This window comes from Corapipo altera, unplaced genomic scaffold (assembly GCF_003945725.1).
Source record: "Corapipo altera isolate COAL_440 unplaced genomic scaffold, ASM394572v1 44, whole genome shotgun sequence".
Taxonomy (NCBI): domain Eukaryota; kingdom Metazoa; phylum Chordata; class Aves; order Passeriformes; family Pipridae; genus Corapipo; species Corapipo altera.
In genome coordinates this window covers 1,333,156-1,353,346 of record NW_020884880.1, presented here as the reverse complement: position 1 = coordinate 1,353,346, position 20,191 = coordinate 1,333,156, and the positions used below count along the sequence as shown (strand labels likewise).

At 38.4% G+C, this 20,191-nt stretch overlaps 1 protein-coding gene across 3 annotated transcripts in view; it reads right to left on the bottom strand.

The window, feature by feature from the left end:
* The window catches only part of CDK14 (cyclin dependent kinase 14), a 314,027-nt gene that overhangs the window by 96,470 nt on the left and 197,366 nt on the right, over nt 1-20,191 (bottom strand). For all 3 annotated transcript variants that reach the window (XM_027639274.1, XM_027639276.1, XM_027639275.1), the window contains one exon: nt 2,620-2,683. In XM_027639274.1, the coding sequence (XP_027495075.1) occupies nt 2,620-2,683 (64 nt within the window). The remainder of the gene's footprint in view (nt 1-2,619; nt 2,684-20,191) is intronic.

Below are 20,191 nucleotides of genomic sequence, written 5' to 3'. Positions count from 1 at the left end.
CTTGCCATAGCCAGAAAGCTTTTGTGCACAGAATGGCACGAAGGAAAGCATATTTTTAAGAAGCAACAGAGAACCCGGTATCCATGACCAAACATCTCCAATGACCTTAATGGCCTGAGCAAATAGTTTTAATTCCAGCCTTGCCCATAGGTTAGAGATTTTTGTCCAACGCATACCTGGTATATCAGTATGATACCAGAGGTGATGTGTTTTGCTGCTCTAACCATTCCATACCTTACCAGGATAAAATCTAACTCCTCCATTTTGGGGTATGAGAGCCAGTTTTGGTTGTCCAGTTAGATGACGCTTTCTATTGCTGTAGTTTCTAAAATCAGCAAATGAGGAACCATAAAACAAATAAAAAATCCTTTTACCAAGGTCATCAAGGATATATGGAGCAAAGAGCACAGTATGTGGACAAAAATACTCCCTTTACTCCAAAGGGAGTAAAGAACACAGTATGTGTACAGAAGAGGGATTTTATTTTTGAATGCTCTCAGACCTCCACAGTGCAAGGGAATTAAGGAGCTCAGCACTTTGCATTAACAGGCCCTAGAATGAGTAAATAGTTGCCAGAAGAATAATAATACAAACGTACATACTTCACAGATGTGGAAAGGATCCGAGAGAACAAAGACCACACCATGCAGAAATGGTGAAAATACTGAGTGACCATTTTCTGTCTTGGAGGCATCTTTCTTCTTGCCCCCACGCTGCATTTGTATAAATATTATGTATTCATAGCTGAAAAAATCTATAGTCTGGGATGGAGAAAATAAGAGCAAGTCTAACACAATGCCTGTATAAAAATTAGATTTAATGAAGTACCGAGAGTGGATTTATTTCCTGATATTCTTCTGTGGTAATAAACTCATCTCCCTTAATACACTTGGAAACCAAACTGAAAAAGGAAACCAGGAAATTTCTTGGCTGCCATCTACTGTTCAAAACTTTGCTGTATCACACAGAAGAATAAAAACAAACCAACCCAAACAGCACTCACTGACACCTCCAGATTTTCTTCTCTTCACTGTTCTTGCTAAAACCAATGTCTTTGGACTGCTGTTACAGATCACTACATTTCTGTAAGGATCCTGTGCATATACTCACCTTTTAATTAGTATCAGGAAGAGGAAACATAAAAGCTGTTTTAGGGAAGAACACTGTAGTATTTTTAGTATTTCAGTGAAAAACTACTTGTTAAAGAAGTTTCTACTAATTCACTAGAGTTCACTAGAGTGTGATTTCACTAAACAGCAGTAAGTCTAGGACAGAGACTGAAAACAAAGTGCAAGAAGGCTGTCTGCATTCCTGTTTCTCCAGGCTTTGTCTTCCTATCAGGGTAAACCCTACAATGTATTTGTTTCTCTCTGTCTCTTGAGAGCTACCTAGATCCCTTTGTCCTTTACAGCTCCTCTGCCTTATCTCCTGCCTCTTTGCTGCCCAAAAAAAAGCTACTATGATTCTGCAGATCTGATGTATGACAAGCTGAAACGAAAATGGAATGTTCTCTATGGCTGACCTATGAGATGACTTGGAAATTAGGTTTAAAAGACGTAGAATGATAGAGATTGTCACAGTTTATCACTAAAGCTGAAGGGACTATCATCACAAAAAAGGAGAACCGAGAGTTTACTGAGAGACCTTAGGTCTGCAAGGGCAAAAATATCTGAAAGTGGATTCCTGGGTCAATTTCTGTTACTTACTTCCAGACTTCAGTCATATGGTTATAAATAGATGACTCATCCTAGCAAAACATACTGTGAGCCACTTAAGTCCTTCATCCAAGAGCATCTAGTAACCTTCTCTTTACCATTTAGTCCAAACTCACTCACAGCAGGTCCAACAAGTTCAGGCTGTTCAGGTCCCATCCTGCCAGGGTTTGAACAGAATGAAGATGGCAAACCTCTCCGGACAACCAATTCCAGTATTTTACTACCCCCAAGAGCCAACACATCTCCTACTCATTCACCTGCTTTGCTGTGTTTAAAAATGAATTTCTAAGATCTCCACTCAGAAATTCACAATACTATGTATAAACATGCATACATATATAGCATAATGAAGCTGACCACATCCATCTAGTTTCTAGGGAACAAACTGTTCTCTCTCACAAAAAGGTATCAGATGGTGAAATGGTTTCTCAAGGATGGCTGTAGAATATGACAACTTGAAATATAACATGTATTAAAAAATCGAACCTTTGCAGAAAGGTGCTAAGAGATGATCTAGTTAATCACTTCAGCTTTCACAATGTCTTTTCTCTACTCTTTGGTTTCCTTCAGTATTTGTCAAAGTTTGGTGTGCTCTGCAAGGAGAGTAATACTCACTAGGAATCACCCTACTAGCAATCTGAAAGGTACGATACTTGGTGGCTGAGGAATGCAAGCAGGTCAGGGCTCATACTGTAATAAACAGAAGAAAATTAAAAAGAAGGAAAAGAAATTAAACAAAAGAACCCTCACACACACCCTGAGCAAAATAAAAAGCAGCAACAGAAGTGCATTATGGTTCACGCTCTGCACACCAAGTCATTTTGAAGCTTGTGGGCAGGGATGCAGCTATCTCTGTTCTGTATTTCCAGGGAGAGAATTGGATGAAGTTGGTACTTCAGCCTACCTGGTTTAAAATGGGGTAAAGAGTGGACTCCAGGCCACGTATCTTCATTTGGTGTTCCAAGTACCTGTGCACAAAAGAAGAAAAAAAACACACTTTGCTTTAATGGAAAAGATTTAACAATTCATAGCACTATAGAAAGCTACTTCTCATTGTAAGCTCAATGTACCTTACAGTCTAAACTTTAAACAGGCTTCATAGTTGGGGGATGACGAGGAGGAGTATGGTACAAAATGTTAAAATATCATAATAGTTTCAATGTATTAGTGCAGTAAAGTAAGTCAGTAAACTAGACAGGAGTGCTGTGTTCCTGTCAGGTTGCCTATTTAACCAATAGATAAGTATCAAGCTATCTCAGAGCACTGGTGTTACAGAGGCTAGATAACTTAGCTCAGAAATAATTTCAATCCCTATAAACCTAAACAAGGTGAACAGATAACTAATAGATGCCAGGACAGAAGATTTACAAGATGGTGAAGGGAATAATCAACAGTGTGGCATAACAAGAATGCACAGCAAACAGTTGTCATTTTAAAGTGCCTATAGTATACATAAAACCAGCAAATTCTCAGGAGATATAGACTTTATTAACTCATATGTTATGCATTGTTTCTATTCGCTTCTACTGTCTTCCTTCTTGTAATGTTAGTCAGACCAACTCAGCAGCAAAATACTTAACACTTCTCATATGTGTCTTATATCCTCTGCTCACATGAAAAGTTCACCCTCAGTGTCTTTGGAACAACTAATAAGTAAGTTGAGAGAATTGCTACAATAGTTCTCCCAAACCTGGTTTTCCTTCATAACACATAACTGTCAATGCTTGCTTAAGCCAAGAGGAACACCTAAATTAGCACTTCTAGCAAAAAATTTCTGAATGAGCTCTGGGATTTGATATTTCACTAGTAAGATCTTTCTTTTCAAAATTTACACTCAATTTCAAACATGAATGAAAATGCTAGAAACTCCTTTGAATATTTGTTATAAACTCAGGCCCTGGAATAAGAGGGCCTGATATTCTAAAGTGAAAGCTATTCACATCAGTCTGGTGCTTGTTTTGCATTGTCATCAATGTACAAAAGCCAGTCCCAGCCCTGCCCCTACTTGCACTGCAGGTCTTCTGAATAAATCTTTTGGACCTGCATATCTTGAATCCCTGTGACATTCTGTGGTCACTTACTTCAGCATAAAGCAAGCCCAAAATTATCATGATGGTCTTTGGTCCAAAAATGTGAAAAACAGCATCTACTCGAAATCATTGGAGCTGAAGAGATTTTTTTTTTAATTATGTCAGCTGCAATATACATATGAATTAACAGTATTATAGAAAGGACCATTCTAGAACTTGTTTCACTTCTTAAGCTATGCAAACATTTGTTCATGTTGATAAATTCAAGCTGAAAAGAATTCTTAGAAGCAAGACTGGGAAGGTAAAACACAAAAAATTTTTCTTCAACTGTGCCACAAATTTACTTCATAAATTTAGAAATGGACTTTAAAACCTGAGGCGAAACTAAGTGACCTCTAAAACAGATAAAATTTTTACCTATGAGGTATGCTTTATGACTCCAAAGTCTCAATTTTTTTAAGCAATTTACAATACTAATATGTTTATAATCTAAGAATATTAATACAAAGGTGTCATAGAAACAAAGATGAAGTATCAGTGCATCTAGAGAGTATTTGTTCACAAAGTTACTTCTATGTGCAAATTTACCTGTTTTATTTGTAAATATTGTTTCCAGCACATTGCTTTCTGTCCTTGTGATATGTCTTAACTGGCATTTGAATAAGATAAACCTGACGCTGCAACCCTCATTTACCATAATGTTAATTTCATTACTGCTATTAGAGAGAGCACAGTTCTGTCATTAAACATGGAAGAAGTTAAGAGACACCATCAACATCATGTCCCTAAATCAATACGCAAATAACTTCACTTACCTTCTGCATTGATCAGGCTCCTGGTGCCAAGCACCTCCCAGACCAGGAGAGGGAGCCCGTGGATCAAAAACAGACATTCATTCTTGAATCAATTTAAATCTAGAAATAAGGTCCTCGACTTTGCAACGTAGCAAATCAAAGGAATATTCTCTCATGAATATAAGAAAATTAGCCACATCCTTCAAAATGTGTGTTCTTATTCGTCTCTAGTTTTAGATGAGACAGAGGCAGCTAAGGAACTGTACAGATGAATATTAAAACCAGCTAACAAAATCTGAAACTTCCAGTGCAAGGTAGAATATTTATCAAGACCAATTTAACATAGAACTTGGAGCTAAGAAATAGATTATTCTGATTTTAAAAGTAACATTGGGTCCAGTAACAGGGAGTTTGATGGGAAATAACTTCTTAAATGAACCATATGTGACTCACAATTTTTTGTTTAACTGGTTTTCCAATCCATTTCTTTAATAATATTCCAGCACAATTGCTGCTACAGTGTTTAAGAGCCAGCTACAAACAAGTTCTGTGCCTTAGAGTACTCAAACTATGTATAATATTTATACATTCTCTCAAGCGTAGAAGTCAGGCCAAACTAGGAGTCTTTTATTACCTAAATGCCAACCATTTTTAAGGCAGGGGCACTTGGTAGTTCAGGCAAGGATCCAAACACTTTATTTTAATGCATACCACAAACACTATAAAGATCATCCTTCTTCCAAGTAATTTTTAACACACACAATGCAGAAATTTGCAATATGTGGCTGTCAATCAACAAACAAGGAGGAGAGGGCAGCACTGAAACAACTGTGGTTTTGGATAAGATGAAACAGTCACTGCTCACAGGTATGTCAACATAAAGAGATTTGTAAGCATCGCCTTGTAAGTGATGCTTCTAAGCAGCAATCAATTCCCTTTTGATGAGGTGGGATTAAGCAGTCCAAAGCAATGAGTTTTGACACCTGCTATAAACAAAGCAAAGCAAGAGTTCACGCATAACAGAATGGTGGAAAAAGATCTGTGGCTTACAAAAGAGAATTAAGGAACCAATATGGAAAAGGGAAGTGAAGGAGAAAGGGAGAACCCAAGAGTCTTCTGGTTTTACTCAAAACCACTGTCATTTAGCAGTGAAGACTAGTTACCCAGACCAAACCACTGGCAGCATCTTAGCATCTAACTGATCAAATGAGGGAGCAAACCACTGTGTGCCCTGCCAGTGCTGGAGAGCAAGTGTGATCTTACCAGTGGAAGTGGAAGATACAGGAGGCACAGCAGCCAGGGACAACAACTGAACTGCAGGAGCTGGTGTTTCACAGGTGACCTTCTAGCCCCGACTATCTTATCATGGTCCACCACTTCTCATCCCAAGCCTGGCAGCACGAGTTCTGCCTCTTCTACATTTTAACACTTTTTCTTTCCATTTTGTTCCAAACCCTAAAAATAACCACCACTGTCATGGCAATCAAGCCCCAACTTAATATTGGAAATAAGCTTTTATTTAGCATTGAGGATGATTTGAAAAAACAAGACTAACTTCTTTGCTTTCTCTACCGATAATTTGCTTCTCAGTGAGGTAACCATTTAACTTGCATGGTTTAACATTCTATTTTTTAAAAATTGAGTTCACAACACAAGAATAATCTACAATTCTTAAATTTGGAATGGATTCAGTGTTTTCCAGGGATCAGTGTGGTAATGGTTTCTTCAAAGAAAATTCCAAAACCTACTGGGATTCTGCTGTTCCACACTGTAGCTCACTCTGGCCTCTTTTATTCTCTTACAAACAAGATAAAATGCCCTTCTCATTTGAAACTTGCTATTCAAAATCAGGATCAGATTCTAATTTCATTTGTAGGGTAAGAAGTCTATCTATATAAAAATAACAGATTTACAATACATCAGGGTACCGAGGGCCAAATACCTGTACCGCCAGTTGATATGGTTACAATTTGACAGAAAGATGTGAAACCACAACATGCTGTTCAAATCTCCATACCCAAGCATGATGTAGAAAACTACCCAGCAAATGCAACACGAACGCACTGTGGAGTATTGCATCGCCTTAATTTTTAATAGAAGAAAAAGTTTGTGTTCTGCATCTGATTTTGCAAAGACTCATCATTCTCTGGTGTGCAAGGGAATAATTACTTTACGGTGAGCTTTACGCCACTTTACCAACACAATTAGTCATGTTGTCCTATATTCTGCTTTGAAAGCAAAAACATCGCACATTACTGTCATGTCTTAGATGAGCAGCAGTGCAAATCTTTCCTAGCAGCTCTTTCCCAGTTGCTGACATAATTAATGAAGAACAGCATTCCCCTTTACACTACAAGTTTTGAATATACAAAGCTGCATATTACTGAAATAATGCTTTAACCCTTGTTAGATCTGATGATCCTCAGGAAAGGCGATGTTTTGGAGTTCAACAAGACAAAGAACATGCAGCCCATGGTATTATTCAGAGCAGAATGAAAAACAAGACCAGCATGCAAATGAGCTGCCTTTCTTTAGACAAGGTTTATGGAAATCAGGCTAAGCAATATGCAGAATTTTCAATTTTTTTAATGTTAGGTCAACTTGATGAGCAAACAAAGTTTAGTAAAAAAGTGTCAGGAGAATGCATTTTTTTTTTCCTTTTTAAAAAAAGAAGTTTTGGTTGAAAAATACCCTGGAATTTTAACTTGAGTTACAAGCTGGATGCAAAAAATATTTGGTTTTTTTTTTCATTTTTCCTTTTAAGGATGTTCAAGATTTCTGTTCTGGTCTTCCAGTTTGCTGCGTAAAACATACTGCATTTAGTGAATCCTTGGCTGTGATGTATCATGGGAGACAATAGCTGTCTCAGGAACTGAACTTAATCAAGAGGAAGAGAATAATCACCACAGAGTCATTTCCAAATCAGCAATCTCTTTCTGTTGAGTGAGATTTGGAGGTTTCAAACATTCAGTTTTTCAACAAAAATCTGCTCCATTCTTGCGAAGCACACATACCTAATGACTTAGTCAAAACCCAAGAGTTCTTTTCCTTTTCATTAGAGGAAAGTACATTGCTGCTTTAGAAATGGCCCTTGAGAAGCAATGTAAGTTCCAGGGTTTTTCTATGGCAGCTTCCCATCTGGTCTGGAAGAAGAGAAGCTTATGTGGTCTCTCTGTCACAGTCTGTCCTGCTGCTAAGCCATTTTTCCAGATGATCCACCTTCAGCCACATTTCCCTCCAGGAGTCACTGTTAGGTAGATCTTAACCACATCTTCCACGATCAGGGAAAGTGCTGTATTACGACCCAGTAATCTCAGTGAGCATAAAGTACGTGTAGTAGTGAAGATCAAGGGATGAACTTCATCCTTCAACTTAGTATTTGGGTTTAGTACAACAGGTTAAAAAAAAAATCAGCAACTACTTGTGTATTATGCATGCTGACTCAGAGTCTGCTGACTGACAACTGCAGCGAGGCTTCCTTCAACTCTCTGCTGGGCACGATGGCTGACAGCTGAGTGTCAAGTTTAATATCCAACAGATAAGAGTCAGAAATGGAATTGCCTCAAAACCAGTCATTTCTTCACATCAGGACCTCATCAGTTCAGTTTTGCAGTTCACTTACCATAAGGGTCAGTAAACCTATTTGTTTGTGTAACGCAGGTACGTGTTTGTTAGATTGAGGCGGAACACATTTTACCTTTGAGAAAGCTGTGGATGTTCCAGGGTTCACAGCTGCAATGAAAAAGTCACCTAATTTTTCACTACAGAAACAACGTCTATCAGCTAAGATGGCAACACTTTATTATTTGGATTCATGAAAAATAAAGACTACATGCCTATTCATCACCTTGAGATTTAAAATATTGAAGCCTTACTTTATTAAATGAATTGCAAAAATCACATATCATTCCTAAACCAGGAATCCATGTCAATTCAAAGTTAAAACAACTCAAGTGAGATTGTGTGATCAAGGCAGTCTCTTCCCATGTGGAAGGCACTAAAAGGCTCGTTCAGAACCTAAAAACTGTATTTTAGCAAAATTATTTGTCTTTCATAGCAAAATTTCCATGTTTTTTTAGCCAACTGTCATCAAAACATCCCTTCATTATTCCCACCCAGGTAAGAAAGACATACCAGTGAAATAAATAAAGCATACAGAAAATATAAGTTGTATGATTCCTCTTCAGAACAAAAGTGTTAAACAAGAACCCATAATTCTTTACAGACAAAATCAGACTTTCAAATTCTTGTTCTAAGTTTTATGTATAAAATAGGTTGCAATTTTTTTTTGCTTCCTTCTGTGCCTGTAAATGTTAGTAAAGTCACAAAAAAATCCTTGCAGTGATGATACATGGGATAATGGAAAAGAAATTCAAAAGCCACCATTTTATATGCACAGTGGTAATGTGCAGAAGAGTATGTTTAATCTGATCTGCATTCATTCAGGAAATTAAATCAGAATTATGGACTTAAGAGAAAACAAGGGTGATTAGAAAACAAACTGATTGGAGTATGTCTTTTGTAAGTTATTTTCCGAATGATCTAAACATTGTCTTAACAAAAAAAAAAAGGTAATCAATTCTTTCAAGAGTCATATGAAGTATCTGTTACACAGATAATGAGGTCAAGACACAACAGGAACAAAAAAGAGGGAAGGCACCTCCTCACGAACCCCATAAACTTGTTTCTGCTGTACAAAAGTGATGCTGTTTTGTGAAAAAAATGGAAGCTACTGAGGTTTATTCTGTAAGGTGAAAAAAGAAGCAGCAAGAATAGAATGTGATTCAAAAAAAAGCTGACTCTTTCAAGCATCAAGTGGAAGTGGAATATCATCACTCCATTATATATGGGTAATAAAATCACTTGCTTTGAGCATAAGAAGTGATTTATCATGAAGTTGTCTTCTAAAATATTGAGGTAATGTGCCAGTATGGATGAGGGAAGCAAAACATTACCACAAAATTTTAACAACACACATTGATTTTAAAAAAAGTCAAGCTCAACTAATAGTTGTGCTTTAACTCTGTCAAGGATGAAAAATGATGTCCTTGAAACAGTAGAGGACCCAATTGTTCTTAACTCCGTTTCCCCATAGAGGCAGAATACAATGAAGACTTGCCAGGAAACATATTTAATATGTGATTTCTTCCAACTTTACTTTGTATATCTAAGTGATATTTGAGTAGCTGCCTGCATTGCAAAGTTAAATTTATCCCAACACTGTTTCCACGCTGTTTGCAGCACAAGTAAACTCGTCATTCTGTTCATACCCATGGTAACCACAGCTACCTTTCTGAGGGACCCTGACAGAGTCACCACTGCAACTGTGCTACCATGAGGAAGTCAACAGGGACTGAAGACTTCATAAAGATTCCTGTCTGCCTTCACAGAGCCAGGCTCTACCTACTCTCTCTGCATGATCTGGTAGCGAGAGCTGGGAGGAGGAGGAGGAGGAGGAACTGACAGGCATCACGGAAGACGCAGCACTGCAGACCATCAGGACAGATTAAATGAAATCCCCAGCCTTACAACAAAGCACTACGGAGGTTTGACATGCCAGCGTCCTTAAATGCTCAGTCAGGGAAGAGTTTTGTTTATTCCAAAAAGTATCTACTAAACACTTTGACAGAGCTGTTTCTGTGATTCAATGAGATGACTTTTAGAAACTAATTCTGTCCATAATCCAAACTGGAGTGAGAGCAAAACCAGAGTATTTAATCTAAATTTCACAACAAGAAAAAAGCAAGTGTAAAACAACTTGTACAGGGCTATGACATCCTCTTCCTACAGGGAGTCAGCACATTTCATCATAAGGCCCTATTTTAGTAACTTACAACATTCATAAAGGTTCACTTGGTGGAAGAAACTGGTTTTTTATTTAGTGATTCTTCCTAAAACATTTATGCGAATGAGATGAATTCTAAAAAAATATAAGAAAACAGGATTTGGCAACGTATTTTGAAAACAGAGGGGCCTGTGCTGTAGAGACAGAGTGTGAAATTAGCAGCAAAAGGGAAAAAACGAAACTCCTGATAGAGATTGCACTTTCCCTCAAACCAGTGCAACCACGTAGCAATATTGCCAAATCAAAAGTTAATTAAAAACTGATGTACACACTTAAAGGAGACACTGTTCAGCTCCAAAGTGAAAAGATGGCTCCTCTATGAGGGATGCTTCATATTGAAGCGGCTAAAGGAGCAGAACAGAAAACCTGTTCCTTCAGCTCTCCCAGACACCTGTGCTGAGCAGTCTCTTTCCATTGACAATCTCATAATCAGAATAAAAAAATTTTGACATTAAACTAGATTTAATGTCTCTGATATCTGCTTTAGAGCTGCAAAAACTATGGATGAAACTGACCCTTAGTAAGAAGAGAAGAGAATTCAGAAGTTTTGTGGACCTCATAACTGTGTCCCAGGAAAAGACTGGGAAGAAAATTAATGCAGAAGACTCAAGCTGACCTCAACAGATTTCTCTGCCCCTCCTCCAAGGAGAAAAGTTTGCTCTTCTGGCATTGAAAGAGTTTGTGAGCTCTCCAGTAAAGTTACACAGAGGGAATGATTTCATAAAAAAATTGGTGTTAATACATGCAAAGAAGCAGTTACTGCCAATATCTGTGCTGGAAGACCCCTTCCCTACATTTGGGAACAAACAGAATGGTTTTCTTTACTGCAAAAGAAGACAGTAATTTTCTGTTAGAAGGACCCCATGGCTCACAAGTCATGCTTGTTTACATATCCTTTAAAATCTGCTCTGATTTACTCTATACAGAAAGGTATATACTCTGCATTTCACATTTGCTATCCTGTTTATGTTGCAGAGCCCTCTCCTAAACATGCTCTTTAAAGATTTATTTCTAATTTTTTTTACTTTTTTCATTAAACTGAAAAAAAAAAAAAAAAAGCCAAAACTGTGGGAGGCTTTTATGAAATGTACTTCCAGAAGCCCTGCTGTGCTGGCTCAGCAGCTGGCTCATTTGAATTCCAGGTATGCACTACACAGGATTTTCTTTTTTTGGAAACGCTGGCTTATCGGAAAAGCAATGCTGCCTTTGGATCATAAAGCTGGGTTTATGGTCTTTTTGAAGACCATAAAACTGGCTCAGTTAACACACATGAATTCCTACCTAATATTGCAGTGTCCAATCTCATTGGCACAAGCAAAGCTACGCCACTGCATCAGGATAATTAAAGGCTTAAAGCTGCCATTCAGCTGGAGAGCTTATTTAAATAATTATCAGACTATATTTATGTATCTTCCCATGAATCATCATAAAAATAATTGTTTCTTCACTACAGTGTCATTTAACTACAACTGTTTGAACAAACTATAACATTTGGGATCACATCCATTCACCGTAATCACTATCACCGAACCAGGACCTGACCCAACGGTTTTCACAGCAACCAACCAACATTTTCCCAGAACAAACCCCCATTCTGAAGCAGTGAAGTGCACACTGTCCTTCTCTGATACTGGAAACCTTTTGTCTCTGGCCTGGTGCCCAGTCACAACACATTGGAGGAATGTGTGCCTCGTTATGACAACACAACAAGACTCACCATTCCTTATGCACAAGGAACAGCATATGCACTGCACAATAGAAGCTCATGACATGTGCTGCTTATGTGGTAGAAATACATTTGCACCAGAGGGGAAAGCTGTTGTGCTAAGGCAGATAGAATATTATAGCTGGGCTGACTGAGCTGCTTGAGCTCACTGTCTGGAAAAAAAAAAAAAAAGAGCACTATCATGAAAAATTCTTTTCACCTGAAAAAAACAGGGCAGGTAACATATACCAAGACACATATATGAAGCCTGATGCTCAGCATCACAGAACAGCATGAGACTAGAACTTGATCAGATCATCCAGAAGTTTGCCAACTCCTTATTTTGCCAACTACGATCTTGATCTTGTAATAATCTCAATTTTGAATAGATTCGTGCAGCCACATGGAGCTCAGTGATGCAATGAGTATATTCAAGTTTTTTTTATGTGACAATCTGTAGAAAATGAAGGCAGCCAGTCATACTGCCATTTGAAGAATGTTCAGGTCCAGGTGTTACAATGTTTCTGAAACAGTGGGGCATTAATAATGAGCTCCACTTCTGATAGGTATATATAGGATAGGTATATCCTTCCAAGAGGAAGGACTCCTCTTGGATGTCTAAATATCCAGCTGATTTCTATATGGAACCTTATCAGAATTCCCAAATCAAATATCTTTTAAAAATGTCTAACATTATAACTTAAAATCCATGACAAGTGATACAGCTTCAGGTGTTCTTCCTACAACAAAACATAGCATGATGCTTGGTGTATTCATTCCAAACAGCAGCATTTTGCTGCTACAAAAGCAAGAATTTTATACTATCTTTCTGAATCACAGGGACAGAGCAAGCAAGCAGAATGAAAAATCAAAGCAGAGAAATATTTATTTTCTAAAATGGGGGAAATGTCAGCCTACATCTGATGGAGAGACACTGGCTACAAAAACAGCTGAGACATTTTAAGTGGGGTCAGGGCAGAATCCCAGGGAGTTAGTCATTCTCATCCAGAGGCCAGTAAGATCCATGGGAAGACTGGCTGAACAGAACCTGTATCACTGCACCAGAGTGAGCTAGCACTCCTCACTCCAGAGCACTTTAGAAATTTCCAGTGAATTCTTCACTGGAACATCTATCCATTTTCATGACACCTGCTTTGCCTATTTCCTTGCAAACCCATTAAGAGGGATGGGTTCATTGTCCAGACACCAGGAGGTACATGCCCAACTGTTGAAATCAGAAGGGGAGTTTGAAAAAATAAGGAATGTCAAGATGGTAAAATTTTTGAAAATTGGAAACTGTGATTTAACCATTTATTTCTCATTTAGCAGCTGTGGCTTTAACAATCAGCAGGCAGGTGGCCTAAGAGTTTTCATTTTGCTTATTTAAATGAAGGTAAAAGCAAGTGTCACTTAATTGGAAGAGGCAGCAGCACTCTCAGCTTCAGTGAACCCACTTGTTTGCTTCGACATTAGTGCACTTGGTAACTTTGTCCATTTCTGAGCTCTCAAAAACACAAGGCAGGAGGGATTAGGCTGTAGTCATCTCCTGTCTCCAATTAAAACTTTAAACCACATGCAGGGCAGCTGTAGTGGCAGGTCTTACTCTTGGTAGTGTTACTTTTGGACAAAAGGAACTATTTCCCCAGAGCTGCTGGAACCAATCCCCTCTATTCAGTGGAGAAGGGAGCTATGAGACCTGGGCAGAATTTGGAGAACAGCTTCAAAAGGAACTGAGGGGGCTTGCATTGAAACAATCCACCATGAAGTGTGCATGAATGACAGCAAATTCTTGAAAGATTGGAGCTACTTAACACCTGCATATCATGGTCCACTCTTTTTCAAGAAAACAAAATAAAAACAAGCCAGAGGGGGAAATGAGTAATTAAATAAATAGGATATGCAAACAAAGGAAAATTTGCACAAACATACGACAATGAGCTTCAGTACCACTAGCAGTCAATAATGATAGAGAGGAAGAGAAAGACTGGAGTTACAATTTATCCCCCACCCCTGATACACTAAGGTTTACAGAAACGCATGGCCTGAAATATTGATGACACAAAGGCTGAATAATGATGAGGCATCAGATACAAGAACAGTCAAATGACAACTTTAATTCTTTAACATGAGCAACTCGGCTATTACAAGGCAAATCATAACATTTCTGAGATAAATTTTAAAGATCCGACCACATTAAAAGAAAGGGAGATATTACACCAATGAAACACGGACAATCAACTACACCAGTTATCAGAAAGAAAAATCCGCTTCTCAACACTGTAGGCACAGCTGATCTCTTGGACTATGTGAGGAATGCAGATGAGCAGCACAATGTTATTATTAAGCTAGTTTAAAGGCAACAAAAGAAACAAAACCATGGAAACATTAGCAAAAATAAATGAAGAGATGACTTTAGTAAGAAACAGATGTTTCACTACCCTTAGTTTTCAGCAACTTTCACTGGTCTGACTATTGTTTTATGGAATAGGGTATTGCACAGATTTCATGAAAAGACCCATTAAACAAACAAAAGAGGATTTTTCCCTGGCTACAGTTATTACCCTGCCTTGAACAGCTGAGCAGCTGATAAAGCAATATGATATCAGCAGGACCTCATCACTACCCCCTCCCTTTCCAGGAGGAAGAAGCAATACTAGCACACTCTAACAAGCTGGTTCAGCAGCATAGCAATGTCATTAACCAAATGTCTCATCAGGCCAGAGCAGATTATACCAAAACATGCAAGATCTCCCACATCCAAATTATTAAGGCCTCTTTTTAAGTAATTAGGGCAACAGGTTGTATGGATGCACACCAAAATGAGACATGAAGGATACCTAAAGGATTGATAAAATCCCTGGCTGTTTTCCCTCTGATTTTCCTGAAGAGTCCGTTCAGTGATATAAAATTTATACAACTTTTGTTTCTCTTATGCAAAAAGTTCAATTGCCAGCTATTGTAAAACAATTACATTCAAGATACTCAGGGGAAAAAAACCCACAAATATAATATGTTCTAAGATGAAAAAGAGTTACAATGCAAATAATGCCATTTTGAAAAAGATAAGTAAATTCAGAATATTTTTAAATAACTGTAAAAGGAATTAAGCAGGCACTATTCTAAAACACTAAGTCCCTCTTTATGACAGAGTAAAGTTTAATCAAATTGAAAATTCACAAGGTCAACTGATTTCTCACCCATCAAAAGATACAGAAATTCAACCATAAAATTTCAGTGTTTTTAAGTAGATGGCTAAAAATTTTCTTTGATTTATCCTCATCAGGGTGAGCATTTCTTTTAGGAATTTACCTATGCTGTTCTGCTCCATCACTGACAGGTTTGAGAGTTTGCACCACATTTGGACCATGTTCTGCCCTGAAAAAGCACTGTGAAGAATTCTCATTATGGTCTTACAATACATATTATTAGCTTTCTCTGACATACTCAAAAACAGACCTCAATTGCCAGAAATGCAGCTACACAGTGATATACATGCACATTAGAAAGATAAACAGCGAACACAGGACATTTTTCTTCCCATAACTGACAGCAAGAGAATCCAGTTCTGCTTTGCCCTCCAAGTTATTTTAAATGGAGCACTCAGAAGACTGAGGAAGGAAGAACTAAAGCACAAGAATAAAACGTAATACTGCATATGTCAGAACCTGCTCCATTTATTTCACCCTAAAAACGTTGAGAATGCCTACTGCATTAGGATCCAAGTCAGGAAATTCTCCTATTCTCAAACTCTTATGAGGCCTCTTTTTTGACATTTTCTTATGAAGTAGAATACATTTCATTTCTATAGCCTTTTTGCATTCCTTTTCCTACTTTCTAATACTAATTTTGTCTAGTACTTTTCAAATCAGTTTGAAACTAATGCAGCTTCTTTTTCCTGTTGGCTAATTTTCTCTTAAAATGAAAAGCAACTTAGACAAGGTTATACAAATTTTTGAACATATGAAAATTAAATGCCTAAATTATTGAACCATAGCCATTTAATGAACTAGAAAAACAGCTGTTCTAATCAAGGTGTATTAATGTTTGCCCTTGAAAACTGAAGCCTGTTGAAATCACTAAGCCTATCTCAAAATTTACATTTAGTTATAGAAAGATACTGAGGATTAGCAGCTTGTATAAATGGCAGTGAGAATTGAAGACAATCTTATGGCAAGTGCTTAGCACCTTGCCAAATTAATATGTAGTCTAAGGCACTAATTTTTGAAACACTGAAACAGGTATTAAAGTCTACCTTTATTCAAATTAGGTCAACTGCAAATGGTACCTCAGGCATGTGCATGGGCTGAAGGGGATGTTTCCCCCAGACAATAGAAAAAGCTATTTACTTTTACCAGTTCTTAAGAGGGCAGAAGAAATCAGCTATTATTCTGGAAGTCTTATAAGAAACGTGTAGACAGGCAAGACGTATCAATCTTAGATTCTCATACCCCATCTCTAAAATCATCATCTAAAACTGCTTCACATTGATTTTTAGACATTTTCAACCTTAAGGATGTTTCAACTTGAGCTACAGATTATAAACAAAAAATTTTGGCCGTCAAGATGCTCTTCAGAAAACCCACTTTTGGCATGCAATGTGAAACCAGGCACAAGTAAAAGAAGAAAGGCAAAAAAGAAGATTCAAGTGCATTAAATATTGTTCCTTTCTTTACAAAAGAGAAAGCAATGAGACTATTTGATGCCTGATTGTTATCTTCCCTAGTAAATAAAGCCAGCATATCAGAGCAGGTTGATGAATGTGCCTGTGGGTTTTTTTACAGCACAATATTGTCTTGCAAGATAAGTTTTTGGATAACAGACCAACATTTTTGTTTAAAATGGGCTTCAGCTGCTTTAGTAACATGCACAAATTGCTTGCAACTGCTTTTCTGTTCAGTGTCACCTGCATGCAAATATGTTTGCAATTACAGCTCCACAACACTTGTGGACACAAGCTGCACAAAGAGGGATTTTACATGACAAATAAGTATATTTCTATGGTGTACAGGGCCAAGAAGTAAGGTGTCTGCAAAGATGTGCATCAGTGTAAGTAAACAGAGCTGCACTGGTTTACATCAATTACTGATTTACACCAGCTGAATCTCAGCATATTTTTTTTCACGTATTGGCTATAACTACCGGCTCAAAAATGAGGGGTGAGTCTAGAAAAGAAACAATGCTTCTGTAGTGAGTTTCTGTGGCTGGGTTGTGGTAGTGGGGTGGGGAGTCTACAGGGGCGGCTTCTGTTAGAAGCTGCTAGAAGCTTCCCCTCCAATGTCAGCTGGCTCCAGGATGGGCTTCCTGCTGCTGGCCAAGGTCAAGCCAATCAGGAGTGATAGTATTGTCTCTGTGATAACATATTTAAGAACAGAAAGTTATTGTGCAGTGAAAATTCCCGCCAGGGAAGAGCAGAGTGTGAACATGTGAACAACAATGCAGACACCAAAGTCAGTGCAGAAGGAGGAAGAGGAGGATCTCCACATGCTGGAGCTGAGGCCCCTGCAGCCCGTGGTGAAGGCCACGCTGGAGCAGGCGGATGCATGAAGGAGCCTGTGACCCCTTGGAGAGGCCCAAGACAGAGCAGGGTTCTGCCTGGGACCTGCAGCCCATGGAGAGGGAAGCCCACGCTGGAGCAGGTTTCTTCCCAGGTAGTATTTGTGGCCCCTATGGGGAACCCACACAGGAGCAGCTTACTCGTGAAGGACTGCACCCCATGGAGAATTGACCCACGGGACAGCAGTTTATGAGGAACTGAAGGGGACAAACTAGCTTTTATTTTTCAGACTGCCACGAGGAACTGTTGCGTGAGGGATGGACTGACGTCGGAGAGGTCTCCGGTGGGAGGGACCACATGGGAAGCAGGGGAAGGACTCCTTTCTCTGAGCAGCAGCAGAAACAACAGACCATAACCCCATTCCCCGCCCCCTGTACCACTGTGGGGAGGAGGTAGAGTTTGGAAGGAAGGAAGGTTGGGGAGAAGGTGTTTCTAAGATTATTTTACTTCTCACTCTTTTGCTCTGATCCTGTCCATAATAAATTTAATTAATATCCCCACTTTGAGTCTGTTTTGCCTGTGATGGTGATCTCCAGGCTCTTAACTCATGAATCCCTCACTAGTTTTTTTCTCTCCTCTGTCCAGTTGCAGAGGGGAGGGAAAGAGCGGCTTTAGTGGGTACCTGGCATCCAGCCAGGGTCAACCCACTACAGCTTCCTTACAATTATAGCTCTTTTCTCATGACAGATAGTAAAGAAACATTCCAATTCCAAAGTAAACCACAAAGCCATTGTTTTCCACTGAACCACGTCTTAATTTGTTTTCTTTTCCTGATAGCCAATTACTCCTCATGTTTTGCACTACCAAGCTGACAATAAGCCAAGCTCTTCAATGCCAGCCCAGCCACGCTCAGGGTTTTGCTTAGAATTAGCGGGCTGGACAGGAACATCTTGCAAGCAGATGACACCTATGTGCATCAGGTTGTGTGACTGGCTGGCCTAAAACCCAGCCAGCCCTTGAAAGACAAAGATGGGGTTACATATTCATTAATTACTTCCTCTCCTCCTCTTCCCTCCTGCTACCAGCTGGTAGATCCCTTGGCAAGTGTCCATAAGACACTGGTCAGTATTTTTATGACTTTAAACATGGATGAATGGGAGGTTATGTGTCCCCTTTTCCAAAAGAAATGTTAACAGAGTGTGGGATACATATGCTTTCTTTCCTGACACATATAGGCAATATTCCTCTAGAAAATGTCCTACATTTTTACAAGATTGCTACTTTTAAATCCTAGGCCTAGTTTGTTTGCCCAGTACCATATGGGTTTAATGACATCAGGCAAAGAACAGCACAGACTATCACTACTCAGACATGGTGAGGATGGGAGCTCTTTATGAAAAGTAAACACAAATCAACTCACATACCTTGATCTGTGTTATATGGGGAAAAGACTACCCATGCAGTGATAGAGAAAACAATATAGTGCAGTAGGAGAGCAAAAATTGAGCTAAAATTCCTTAAAAAGGACTCTTAAAAATTACCTAAATCCTTTACGAAGCACACATAGAATATTTAGTTTGTTTTTTAAAGTTAATTTTAAAGGTTAATTTTGCTCATACTTTCCTAGTTTAGAATTACCTTCATTTGAAGTTTGGCATAAGACATAAAGCCCAGAAAGGAACCTGTAAAAGCAGTATCAGTGCAAAACCTGCAGGCAACTACAGTAAAATACTGAACAAGTGTTAACAACTTCAAAGAGAAGACCCATAGGTAGAGAAGCCTGTTATTATTAAATTAATTTCAGTGGTGCTGAAGAGAAGTGAAATATTTTGCATATTGTTATTATAAAGCAAAGGAGAGGTAGATTTATTAGCAGGATTGCACTTCTCTTATTCTACCTACATGCTGTGTTATAGAAGATAGAACTCAGCAGTCAGGTTTCTATTTAATTAGTTTCAAACAAACACCTCATTTTCCTCATGAAGTCATTGGTGGGAAGAAGATGGAGAGAGACGAGAAGAAAACACAGTGTTCCCCCTCTAAGCAAGGACTATCCATATTACAAAGATGAAGACTCTTTCTCCAACCAGATTCATCATCTTCACCATATATGGCACCATAGATACCATGCCTACACAAAACAAAATTTCATCTTGGGTCCAGCCTTACAAATACATCTGTTCCATCAGAGATAAATGAGCTGTTTTTCAGAGCCAAAGTATTTACTGAGTGACAGAAAAACTTTTTTTAAATAATGAAACAGAAATAAAAGAACAATAAATTTGATTAAGTACTTGATTACACAGAAAAACTTTAAAACTCAATGATTTAATGTACTCCTCCCTTGGATTTAACATTGCTAGCTTCCCAAGAGATGCAATTAATACAATGTACCAGAAAGCACGTTTTCTTTGGGTCTGTCATAAGCTTAAAAACTCTTAAACAGTATTATTTCAGGACATCAGTGACACAAAGCAAACCTCCAGATACAGAATAACAGGGAGAAAGCTCTGCAGCTTCACAAATGCCTTTTAACATCAGTCATGGAGGAAACACTACTAGCCTGCATTACAATAAACAAGACACTTTGGGCTTATCATATATACCT